The 12,704-nt window shown below is 57.8% G+C and overlaps 1 protein-coding gene across 1 annotated transcript in view; it reads left to right on the top strand.

The window, feature by feature from the left end:
* Positions 1-12,201, top strand: part of LOC125448895 (pleckstrin homology domain-containing family G member 4B-like) — a 91,802-nt gene extending 79,601 nt beyond the window's left edge. The window contains exon 12 of the mRNA XM_059641821.1: positions 11,057-12,201. Within this exon, the coding sequence (XP_059497804.1) occupies positions 11,057-12,201 (1,145 nt within the window). The remainder of the gene's footprint in view (positions 1-11,056) is intronic.
* The last annotated feature ends 503 nt before the right edge of the window (positions 12,202-12,704 follow it).

The raw sequence follows: 12,704 nt of genomic DNA, 5'->3' as shown, positions 1-12,704 counted from the left end.
ACGGTGGGGAGCAGGGTCGATTACATAGGAATACAGAGCATAGAACAGTACAGGCCCTCCGGCCCACGATGTTGTGCTGACCCGGTATCCTACTAAGATCAAATGACCCTGCAGACCCTACAAATTACTACCCTCCATGTGCCTTGGGCTGCTCCAGCGCTTCTGAAGTATCTGACTCGCTTTACCACTGCCGGCAGCGCATTCCACATGCCCACCACGCTCTCTGACCCAGTGTGTGACTTCCCTACCTGTTCCCCAACTCCCATCCCCATCACCCTCAACCCCACCCCCCCCCCCGCCAATGGAAAATCGCTGATATATTTCTTACTCTCCAGGGAAGAGAAACCCACAGACCCTCCGACAGAAGAAATTCCCCCTCATCTCCCTCTTCAATGGGAGAGTCCACCTCCCCAACACACACACACACACACTGCCCTTTGAGGACAGCCACCTCCCTGCAACTCGGAAATACCGATGTGGAGGAGGCCATTCGGCCCGTTCCACCATGCTGCAGCCGGTAAACCTGGCCGTAAGCCTCGCAGAGCCACGCAGCACAGAAATGGACTCTTCGACTCGACCAGTCCACGCCGACCCTAATCCCAAAACTAAACCAGTGCTCGTGCCAGCCGTCGCACACCACCCCCCTGCCGAGTCCTTCTGGTGGGGTGCGGGAACCTCATCCTTGCCCATACATGACTCCCTTCCCCCGCGCCACCGTCTGCTCTCAGTGGCTGACCAGGTCACAGATTGTGTCAGAAACACCGACACCTTCGCCCCGTGTTGTGGAGGGCGAGACTGAGCGAAGGGCAATGGGCCATGATTCCCCACCTCCAAACCCCCTACCCCCCCGCCCACCACTGCCCCCCATCCTCGCCTCCACCCGCCGTGCGGTCCCCACCTCCGTCCAGCCACCCCAAGCCTAGAGAAGGGCTTGGGCTGAGAAATGATAGACCGGGGTACTTTGTGGACGGTGTTGCGGATCAGACCGAGCCCCCTCGGAAGGTAGCCTGGAACCCCAATGCTTTGTCTGAAGTAAACGTAAGGTGTGGCACTGCGGATACAGTTCGGTTGACGAAGGGATCTACGGGCCCTGGAGCGGGTTCAGGGGAGAGTCACAAGAACGGCCCCAGGGATGGAAAGCTCAACATATGAGGAACGTTTGAGGACCATGGGACTAGACGTTAGAAGGATGAAGGGGGGAATCTAACTGAAACGTACAGAATACTGAACGGCCTGGACGGAGCGGATGGTGGGACGATGTCTCCGTCGGTAGGAGAGACCAGGACCCAAGGGCACGGCCTCAGAGTAAAGGGAAGAACGGAGATACAGAGAAACTACTTCAGCCCAGAGAATGGTGTATCTACAAAATTCCCTGCCACAGGAGGAGGTCGGGTCGTTGAGTGCGTTTCAGACTGAGGTACATAGGTTCTTGATTATCAAGGGTTACAGGTAGAAAGCGGGAGTACAAGGTTGAGGAACCTATCAGCCGTGATTGATTGGCGGAGCAGACTGAATGGGCCGAGTGGCCTAATTTCTGCGCCTATGTCTCATGGTCTTATGATCCCACTCAAAGCAAAACGCACTTTATTCGTCCACAGTTAAAATACAACAAAAGAAAGAAGGGATCGGAGTAACTTTATTGGGAAAACTTCACAGAATAGCGGATGCGGTAACTGTCGCCAATTAACTGCTCCAATATCGTAACATTCCATAAACGCAGCCCTTGACGGATGAAGGGCAAATTCAGAAAATAGGTGGTCCCACGTGGAACTCCAGTGGCAGGCAGAGAATCCCCAGCTTTTGGCGGTAACCGAGAGAGTTGGGGGGGCGGGGGGTTGCTGGCGAAGGAAAAGAAGTAGCTTCCATTTTTTTCAACACCCCCAGCAGCAGCTGTTCAAACCCGAAGGTAAAAAGCCCTGGTTCTGCGGGAGCTTGACCCCACCCGTTCAGGCTGCTCCTATTGTTCTACATTCATTTTTTAAAAAGATACTCCCAAGGCCTCCCGAGCCGTTAATGGGCTTTCGAACGAGGCAGCTGTGCCTTGAGACCTCCGTTTTAGCAGAAGACAGGAGACGGCGACCTCTTAAGGCCTCAGCAAGAGAAGTGCAGCGAACGTTCGACGAGACTATCGGATGCGGGGCTGGGGGGTGGGGGGGGGTTTCCTTTGAAAACATCACAGCCATGCGAAGTAAAATAATCCTGAAGGCACTGGCGCATGGCTGGTGCCTGTGTCTGGAGGGACTGGGGCACAGTTGCTCCGTGCTCACGACAAAAGCTGAGCGAGACCCCACTGGTGTGGGGAGCAACAGTCAACGAAGGGTGCGTTGAGCAGGAGGGAGCGGGACGTAGGTCCACAGGAGTGATGCGTGGACCTCAGGTTGGGAGGAGACATTGTACTGAGTGTGGCCTGTTTTTCTCCAGAATTCGGAAAGTGTTGAGGGGCTTTTGGGGACGGGGTGTGGGCGCGTGGGGTGGTGTCTGATATAACCAAAGTATTTCGGAAAGAGCAGGGAGCTGGGGAGACAAAGGCGAACTATTTCGAGCGTTTCGGGAGTTGTAGAAGCAAGGCTGGAGGGTTTGGGGAGAGAGGTGAGGCAGCGCTCCGACACACCAAGGGTGGGTGGGTCGGGGTTTGGAGTCCTCTCCCACAGACAGCACGGACGGGGTGGCAGGGGTACGTTTAACAGAGGCATGGATGAGGGCGGCCTGAAGGCCAGGCAGCACCGCCCCCGTGACCCACACCACCCTGCCCAGTGCAGCTCCCCCCCCGCAACCCACATCACCCCCCAGTGCAGCTCCCCCTGACCCACATCATCCCGCCCTATGCAGCACCCCCCCACCCACATCACCCCCCAGTGCAGCTCCCCACTGCATCCCACATCACCCCGCCCAGTGCAGCTCCCCCCGACCCACATCACCCCCCAGTGCAGCTACCCCCGCAACCCACAACACCCCCCAGTGCAGCACCCCACCCAACCCACATCACCCCCCAGTGCAGCTCCCCCTGACCCACATCACCCCAAGTGCAGCTCCCCCCGACCCACATCACCCCCCAGTGCAGCTCCCCTCGACCCACATCACCCCCCAGTGCAGCTCCCCCCCGACCCACATCACCCCCCAGTGCAGCTCCCCACTGCATCCCACATCACCCCGCCCAGTGCAGCTCCCCCCGACCCACATCACCCCCCAGTGCAGCTCCCCCCGACCCACATCACCCCCCAGTGCAGTTCCACCCGCGAGCCACGTCACCCCCCCCCACATCAGCTCCCCCTCGACCCACACCACCCCCCAGTGCAGCTCCCCCCCGACCCACATCACCCCCCAGTGCAGCTCCCCCCCGACCCACATCACCCCCCAGTGCAGCTCCCCCCCCGACCCACACCACCCCCCCCCGCAGCTCCCCCCCCGACCCACACCGCCCCCCATTGCAGCTCCCCCCCGACCCACATCACCCCCCAGTGCAGCAACCCACCCAAACCCACCGGCCCTCCTCAATGCAGCTCCCCTCCCAAACCCACCGGCCCTCCTCAGTCCAGCTGCCCTCGCAAACACACCCCCCGCCCAGTGCAGCTCCCTCCCGACCCACACCCCCCCAGTGCAGCTCCCCCTGACCCACACCCCCCCAGTGCAGCTCCCCCCCCAATTGTGCAGCGCATCCCACCAGTGCAGCCCCTCCCCTCCCCCATCGTGCATCTGCACCCCACCCCAGAACTATACCCAGTACACCAGGCTCACCTCGCCCCCCCCCCCCCCACCCCGTACCACTGGAACAGGATACCGGTGCAGGAATCCTTGCGGACCGAGCAGTCTGGGCTGCAGAGCCAGAGCTGAGCCCATTCTGACAAGCAAGGGGGCTAGGGAGGGAAATCCCTAATCTCTGTCCCACCCGACGAAATGGTTTGGGTGGGTGGGGAGTGTGTGTGCAGTGGATTTTAATCGGGAGTGCGTTCACACTGATAGTGACAAGGGTTCTCTGCAGGCTGCGGGCGTGGAATCTCTCAGGTGGATTTGAGACGGGGCTGGGGAGAGATGCGTGTTGGCCCTGGGTGGAACCAGAACGACGGGCCGACTGGCCTTCCCTACCGTCTCTGGTGCTGCTCTGACCACTGGAGCTGCAGTTCAGCCGGTGTACACCACGTGGCAGGGTCACACTGTTACGGAGGTTCAGTCCATGAGCTGATTTAGGCCATTCGACTCATCATGCCAGCCTCTCCGCCCAATCATGGCCAACATGCTACTCATCCCCATCCTGCTACCTTCGTCCCGTTACTCTTCACCCATTTACCATTCAACAACCATTTACTGTCTCAGTGTCTGGGTCTCCACAGCCCTCAGGGACAGTGAGTTCCACGGATTCAGCCCCCGTGGCTCACTGTGTGTGTGTGTGTGTGTGTGTGTCCGTGTGTGTGTGAGGGTGCGCATGTGTGTCGGTGTGGGAGTGTGTGTATGTGTGTCAGTGAGAAAGTGTGTGTATGTATAAGAAAGAGTGTGCACGAGTGTCTCTGTGTACGAGTGAGAATGTGCATGTGTTTACCACAGTGTGTTTGCGTACAAGAGGTGTGTGTGGGTGCGTCTGTCTGTGTGTGTGTATGCCTCTGTGTCTGTGTGTGTGAGTGTGAGAGCGTGTCAGTGTGTGAGGGTGCGTGTGTGTCTGTGTGTGTGAGTGTGAGAGCGTGTCAGTGTGTGAGGGTGCATGTGTGTCTGTGTCAATGAGAGAGTGTGCACATGAGTGTCTGTGTGTACGAGTGAGAATGTGTGTGTTTACAACAGTGTGTGTGCGTACAAGAGGTGTGTGTGTGTCTCTGTGTGTGTGAGCGTAGTGTGTCAGTGTGTGAGGGTGCATGTGTGTGTGTCAGTGAGAGAGTGGGTGTGTGTATGAGAGAGTGTGCAGATGAGTGTGTCTGTGTGTACTAGTGAGAATGTGTGTGTGTTTCCAACAGTGTGTGTGCGTACGAGAGGTGTGTGTGTGTATTAAACTGGAGAGGGCTCAGGAGAGATTTACCGGGACGTTGCTGGGTGCGGGGGGTTTGAGCTACAGAGAAAGGCCGGGACTGTTTTCACTGGAGCGACGGGGGCTGAGGGCGTGACCCTTATAGAGGTTTATACAGTCATGAGGGGTATAGATAGGGTGAATGGCAGGTGCCTTTTCCCCTGGGGTGGGGGTATTTCAAGACTAAGGGGGGCTCATTTTCAGGGTGAGATGGGGAAGATTTAAAAAGGACCTGAGGGCCAACACAGAGGGTGGTCCGTGTGTGGGATGAGCTTCCTGAGGAAGTGGGTGGGTGTGGGGACAGCTACAGCGTTTTAAAGAGATTTGGATAAGTTCATGTGCAAGAAATGTTTGGAGTGACGTGGGCCCAGGAGTGGGCAGGTGGGGACTGATTCAGATTGGGATTAGGGTCAGCACGGCCTGGCTGGGCCAAAGGGTCTATCTCCGTCTTCTTTGCCCCTTTGCTTGCTTTCACACAGAAAAGGTAACCTCAGAGTGACGGGGACAGCCGCATGGACATCTCACATAAAAACGAACGGGGTTTGGCGGAGGTCACGCTGGGGATCCCAGAGCTGCGCATGAATGTGCCGATAATATCCCAGACTCGGAAAGGACGGACAGCTCCCAGTGTGCGAAGGTGACGGATCAGACCCACACCGCCCCCCCCCCAAGGCCCTGGGAGAAAAGGACGTGCAAGATCCCAAGCTTCTGGTGCCCTGCCCCACTTGCGCACATGCTTCCCGGTCAGCAGCATCTCCTGTCTCGGGCCCTGCTGCAGCGCAAAGAGAAGGAACACCGTCTCTGACCATCCTGCAGCCTTCAGCACTGAATCTCCAGTGTGGTCACATCCCAGCAGGCCCAGGCCCTGTTCTTGACATGAGCTGCTTTCCACACATCCAACCCTACCGCCCTGCTGATGGGCCCCGTTCTCACCGGTCTAGCTTCTCTGGTTTACCACCTCAACGACTGTGTTCCCCTCTCTCTCTCTCTCTCTGTCAGTCTCTTTCACTCTCTCTATCTCTCATTGTCCCTCTGCTTCCCTCAGTCTGTTTCTATCTCTCTCTCTCTGTCTGTCTCGCTCTCCCTCTCCCTGTCAGTCTCTCACACTCTCTGTCTCTGTCGGTCTCTCTGTCTCTGTCTCTCTGTCAGTCTCTCTCTCTCTCTCTGTCGGTCTCTGTCTCTGTCTCTCTCTCTCTGATTCACTGTTGCCCTCAGTCTATTTCTATCTCTGCCTCTGTCTCTCTCTCTCTCTACATCTCTCACTCTCTCTGTCTCTCTCACTCTCTGTCTGTCCCTTTCGCACTATCTCTGTCTGCCTCACTGTTTCCCTCAGTCTCTTTCTCTATCTCTCCGTCTTGGTCTCCCTCGCTCTCTCTCTCTGTCTGGGTTCTGTCTCCACCTACCCACTTGCGATGGAAATCATCCAGACGAAGAGGTGACCGTGAGGTCCACTGAACTCACTCACTGACTCACTCTTGCACTCACTCACTCGCTCACTGACTCACGCCCTGACTCTCACCCGCTCAATCTCTCGTTCACAAATTGACTCCTCACTCCAGCCACTGACTTGCTCACTCACCCACTCTCACGTCTCAGTTCACGGACAGCCTGCTGTCGAGTGGCACTGAGGCTGCCAGGGAGCAGAGGGTAGCAGTCACAGTTCGGATCGATCTTCAGGGTCTGCACTGGGAGGAGAGAGCGGGGCGTCCATGGTGAGGATCGCTACACTCAACAGGCTCCTATTCGAACAAGCATGGGACATGTCTCACAGACGAACCATGTAAATTAAGTAAACATTGTGGAAACAAGGACCTCGGATCACTGCTTGTGTGTTTTATGTGTGTGAGTGCATGTGTGTGTGTGTGTGCACGCCTGTGTCTGTGTGTGTGTGCGTGTCTGTGTGTGTGAGTGCGTGTGTGTGTGTATGTGTGCGTGTGTGTGTTAATGCCTGAGTCTGTGTGTGTGAGAGTGCATGTGTGTGTGTATGTGTGCCTGTGTATGCGTGTGTGTGAGTGCATATGTGTGTGCGCCTGTGTGTCTGTGTGTGTGAGTGTGTGTGTGTGTGCATGTGCCTGTGTATGTGTGTGTGCACACGTCTGTGAGTGTGCGTGTGTCTGTGTGTAGGTGTGTGTACATGTGTCTGCGTGTGAATGTGTGTGCATGTGCCTGTGTGTGTGTCGATGTGCACATCTGCATGTGTATAAGTCTGTGTACATGTGGGTGTGTGTGTATCAGAGTGAGTGTGTGTCAGAGTGTGTGTATATCTGTGTGTGTCAGTGAGTATATGTATCAGTGTGTGTGTGTGTGTGTGTGAATGTTGTGGGCCACCTTCAGGCCGTCAGCAATGGTGTAGGTCATCCTCAGGCTGTCGGCCATGTTGTGGGCCACCCTCAGGCTGTCATCATTTCTGTGTGGTCACTCAGTCACAAATGTCAGGTCAGTTTCGCGCCACTGCCTCAGGCACCCCTTGCGACTCCATCCCGGCAGCTAGGCCTCGGTGGCGAAAGCCCATTACTTTCTGAGCTGCCCCCACCCCCCCACCGCCAATGCACAAAACCCCCTGAACTACCCACAGTCCATGGCTGCCCTTTCCCTTCTCTGTTTTGTTTCACTCCTTTCAGTCTGTACCCACAGGGCGATCCATCCCAGCGCTCCGGCTGGGGGTAGGGGCCTTCTCCACGAGGCCTCCGGAAGGCTCCGCACCCAAGCAGCTTCCCGGTCGCCAGGGCAAACACTCAGGTCAACAAAAAACAGCGCAGGGACATCCGCACCAGGAAAACACAAACGTGGGGCGGTGCCGAGTTTGATGTAAGGAAGAAAATCCTGCACCAAGTGAGCCACTGTCGCTATAGTCACGGGTTAAAATCCGAAGGGGGAGGGGGGAGGGGACCAGCGAGTAGACTTTCGCCAAGCAAGATGGACGGCTCGTTCCTGATTTAACAGACGGTGTTCCTCTGCGGGACGTTCGAGATCGAACACTCGGAGTCAACCCGAGCAAACGAGGCCAGAGGGTGTCATCTGCACTCACAGAATTTCCCAGGGATCTACCCAGCTCAGCAACCCCCAAATCCCTGTGCACTATGGGTAATTCCCCACGGCTAACCCACCCTAACCCGCACATCCCTGTGCACTATGGGTAATTCCCCACGGCTAACCCACCCTAACCCGCACATCCCTGTGCACTATGGGTAATTCCCCACGGCTAACCCACCCTAACCCGCACATCCCTGTGCACTATGGGTAATTCCCCACGGCTAACCCACCCTAACCCGCACATCCCTGTGCACTATGGGTAATTCCCCACGGCTAACCCACCCTAACCCGCACATCCCTGTGCACTATGGGTAATTCCCCACGGCTAACCCACCCTAACCCGCACATCCCTGTGCACTATGGGTAATTCCCCACGGCTAACCCACCCTAACCCGCACATCCCTGTGCACTATGGGTAATTCCCCACGGCTAACCCACCCTAACCCGCACATCCCTGTGCACTATGGGTAATTCCCCACGGCTAACCCACCCTAACCCGCACATCCCTGTGCACTATGGGTAATTCCCCACGGCTAACCCACCCTAACCCGCACATCCCGGTGCACTATGGGTAATTTCCCCATGGCTAACCCACCCTAACCCGCACATCCCTGTGCACTATGGGTAATTCCCCACGGCTAACCCGCACATCCCTGTGCACTGTGGGTAATTCCCCACGGCTAACCCACCCTAACCTGCACATCCCTGTGCACTATGGGTAATTCCCCATGGGTAACCCACCCTAACCCGCACATCCCTGTGCACTATGGGTAATTCCCCACAGCTAACCCACCCTAACCCCCACATCCCTGTGCACTATGGGTAATTCCCCACGGCTAACCCACCCTAACCCGCACATCCCTGTGCACTATGGGTAATTCCCCACAGCTAACCCACCCTAACCCGCACATACCTGTGCACTATGGGTAATTCCCCACGGCTAACCCACCCTAACCCCCACATCCCTGTGCACTATGGGTAATTCCCCACGGCTAACCCACACATCCCTGTGCACTATGGGTAATTCCCCATGGCTAACCCACCCTAACCCGCACGTCCCTGTGCACTATGGGTAATTCCCCACGGCTAACCCACCCTATCCCGCACATCCCTGTGCACTATGGGTAATTCCCCACGGCTAACCCGCACATACCTGTGCACTATGGGTAATTCCCCACGGCTAACCCACCCTAACCCGCACATCCCTGTGCACTATGGGTAATTCCCCACGACTAACCCGCACATCCCTGTGCACTATGGGTAATTCCCCACGGCTAACCCGCACATCCCTGTGCACTATGGGTAATTCCCCACGGCTAACCCACCCTAACCCGCACATCCCTGTGCACTATGGGTAATTCCCCACGGCTAACCCACCCTGACCCGCACATCCCTGTGCACTATGGGTAATTCCCCACGGCTAACCCACCCTGACCCGCACATCCCTGTGCACTATGGGTAATTCCCTACGGCTAACCCACCCTGACCCGCACATCCCTGTGCACTATGGGTAATTGCCCACGGCTAACCCACTCTAACCCGCACATCCCTGTGCACTATGGGTAATTCCCCACGGCTAACCCATCCTAACCCCCACATCCCTGTGCACTATGGGTAATTCCCCACGGCTAACCCACCCTAACCCGCACATCCCTGTGCACTATGGGTAATTCCCCACGGCTAACCCACCCTAACCTGCACATCCCGGTGCACTATGGGTAATTTCCCACGGCTAACCCACCCTAACCCGCACATCCCTGTGCACTATGGGTATTTTCCCATATCTACCCCACTCTGACCCACACATCCCTGGGCACTATGGGTAATTTAGCGACTGATCAATTATCTCAGCCTTGAATACACTCAAGGATTCTGCATGTGGCATCTGTGTGGCAAATAGTTCCAAAGATCTCAACCCTCAGATAGAGGAAAGTCCCGTGCATATCAGTATTACATTGTTGTCTCTTCATTCTGAGACTGTGCCCTCTAGCCCTGGATCTCCCCTTTGGGGAAACCTTCTCTTAGCATTTACCCTGTCAAGCCTCTTAAGAAACGTATATGTTTCAGTGAGATCACCTCTCGTTCTTCTGAGCTGCAGCAGGTCGAGACCCAACCTGTTTATTTAACCTGTGCTCAATGGATAATCCATTTTTACCCAGGATCACTCTAATGAACGTCTGAATTTCCTCCATTTCCTTAAGTGAGGGGAAAAAACTACTTGAATTTCTTCAGATACAGTCACACCAGCACCTTGTACAGTTGTAGTCAGGCTTCCCTACCCCAACCCCCTTTGGAATAGGGGCCTTTCTGATTACAGGCTGCCCCTGTGTGCTAGCTTTCTGGGTCCCATTGGCTTGCAGCCTTCTGCAGTCCTTCGCCGTTTGAGGGTGGTGAGCGTGGTCTGGGCAGTGTCACAATGGGAGGGCATGGCCAATTGAATAAGGGTGATGTCACAATGGGAGTGGGCGTGGCCAATTGGATCATGGGTGGTATCACAATGGGAGTTGGTGTGGTGAAATGAATAGGGAGTTGTGTCACAATGCACGTGGGTGTGGCCAATTGAATGGGGATGGTGTCACAATGGGATGGACATGGCCAACTGGATAGTGGGCAATGTCACAATGCGATGGGCGTGGCCAATTGGATCATAGGCGATGTCACAATGGGATAGGTGTGGCCAGTTGGATAGTGGGCGATGTCACAATAGGATGGGTGAGTCCAATGGAATAGTGGGCGATGTCAGAACAGGATGTGTGTGGCCAGTTGGATCGTGTGCGATGTCACAATGCGTTGGGTGTTACCAATTGGATCGTGTGTGATGTCACAATGGGATTGGGTGTGGCCAACTGGATTGTGGGCAGTGTCACAATGGGAATGGGTGTGGTCAGGAAGATTGTAGGCGGGACCTGTCCCGAGCGGCGGGGTGGTCCTAGTTGCCCTCTGTACGCTCTTCCAGCTGTAAGCCCCATTCGGAGAGTATGGCAGGCCTGAGGTACCTATGCCGCATGATGGGACCCCTTCTCCGCTCCCCAGGACTCCGTGGCCTGTCGGCAAGCTGGACCAACACCCCCCGGGACCAGGAGCCAGAGGTGCACCTGCCGGTGGGCAAGCTGTACGGGGGTCGTTTCACGGTGACCCAGATCCCGGGGGACGGCGTGGGGCCCGAGCTGATGGGGCACGTGGAGCGGGTGCTGTCGGTGGCCCGGGCGCCAGTGGAGTTCGAGGTGGCGCGGGTGGACAGCGGCTCGCCGGAGCGGCGGGGGATCCGGGCCGCCATCCAGGCTGTGAGCCGCAACGGCGTGGCGCTGAAGGGCAACTTCGAGACGGCGGTGGGCGGGTCGACGCGCCACCGGCGCTCGCTCAACGTGCTCTTCCGCAACGAGCTGGGCCTCTTCGTCAGCGTCAACCGTTACCGGAGCCTGGAGGGGGTGAGCTCGGCGGCGGCGGCGCGCACCGGCCGGCCGCGGGCGCCGGATATGGACGTGGTGGTGATCCGCGAGACCACCGAAGGGGAGTACGCCCACCTGGAGCACGAGAGCGTGCCGGGGGTGGTGGAGAGCCTGAAGATCATCACGCGGCGACGCTCGCTGCGCCTGGCGGAGTTTGCCTTCAGCTATGCCCGCCGGTGCCAGCGCAGGAGGCTCACGGCAGTGCACAAAGCCAACATCATGAAGCTGGCAGACGGCCTGTTCCTGGAATGTTGCCGCCAGGTGTCGGAGGGCTACCCCGAGGTGGAGTTTGACGCGGTGATCGTGGACAACGCCACCATGCAGCTGGTGAGCCAGCCGGGCCAGTTTGATGTCCTGGTGATGCCCAACCTCTACGGGGTGGTCATCAACAACATCTGCGCCGGCCTAGTGGGCGGCCCGGGCCTGGTGCCAGGGGCCAGCTACGGCCGGCGATGCGCCGTCTTCCAGACCGCCATCCGCAACACGGCGCCACGCCTGGCCGGCCGCGACACCGCCAACCCCGCCGCCATGCTGCTCGCCTCCTGCCTGATGCTCGACCACCTGCGGCTGGGAGACCACGCCCGGCTGGTCCGCCGCGCCGTGCTGCGCACCCTCACCGCCGACCGGGTCCGCACGCCCGACATCGCCGGCGGCCGAGCGACCTCCACCGGGTTCGTGGACCACGTGGTGCACCTCATCGAGGAAGACGTGCCCTCCAGGAGCGACTGATACGCCCCCCGCACCCCTCACCCCGATACCCCCCGCACCCCTCACCCCGATACCACCCGCACCCCTCACCCCGATACCACCCGCACCCCTCACCCTGATACCCCCCGCACCCCTCACCCTGATACCCTATATACCCCTCACCCCGATACCCCCCGCACCCCTCACCCTGATACCCCCCGCACCCCTCACCCTGATACCCTATACACCCCTCACCCCGATACACCCCGCACCCCTCACCCTGATACCCTATACACCCCTCACCCCGATACCCCCCGCACCCCTCACCCTGATACCCTATACACCCCTCACCCCGATACCACCCGCACCCCTCACCCTGATACCCCCCGCACCCCTCACCCTGATACCCCCTATAACCCTCTGCCCCGATACCCCCTACATTAATCCACCCTGACACCCTGGACAACCCTCACCCTTTAAACGCAAACCCTCAAAACCCTTCCTCTATCGAATGCTCAAAAAACCCCTCCGTCCTCAAACTCAAA

Source organism: Stegostoma tigrinum, chromosome 43 (genome assembly GCF_030684315.1).
Source record: "Stegostoma tigrinum isolate sSteTig4 chromosome 43, sSteTig4.hap1, whole genome shotgun sequence".
NCBI lineage: Eukaryota > Metazoa > Chordata > Chondrichthyes > Orectolobiformes > Stegostomatidae > Stegostoma > Stegostoma tigrinum.
The sequence above is the reverse complement of the archived record's forward strand: the minus strand, read 5'-3'. Positions and strand labels throughout refer to the sequence as shown.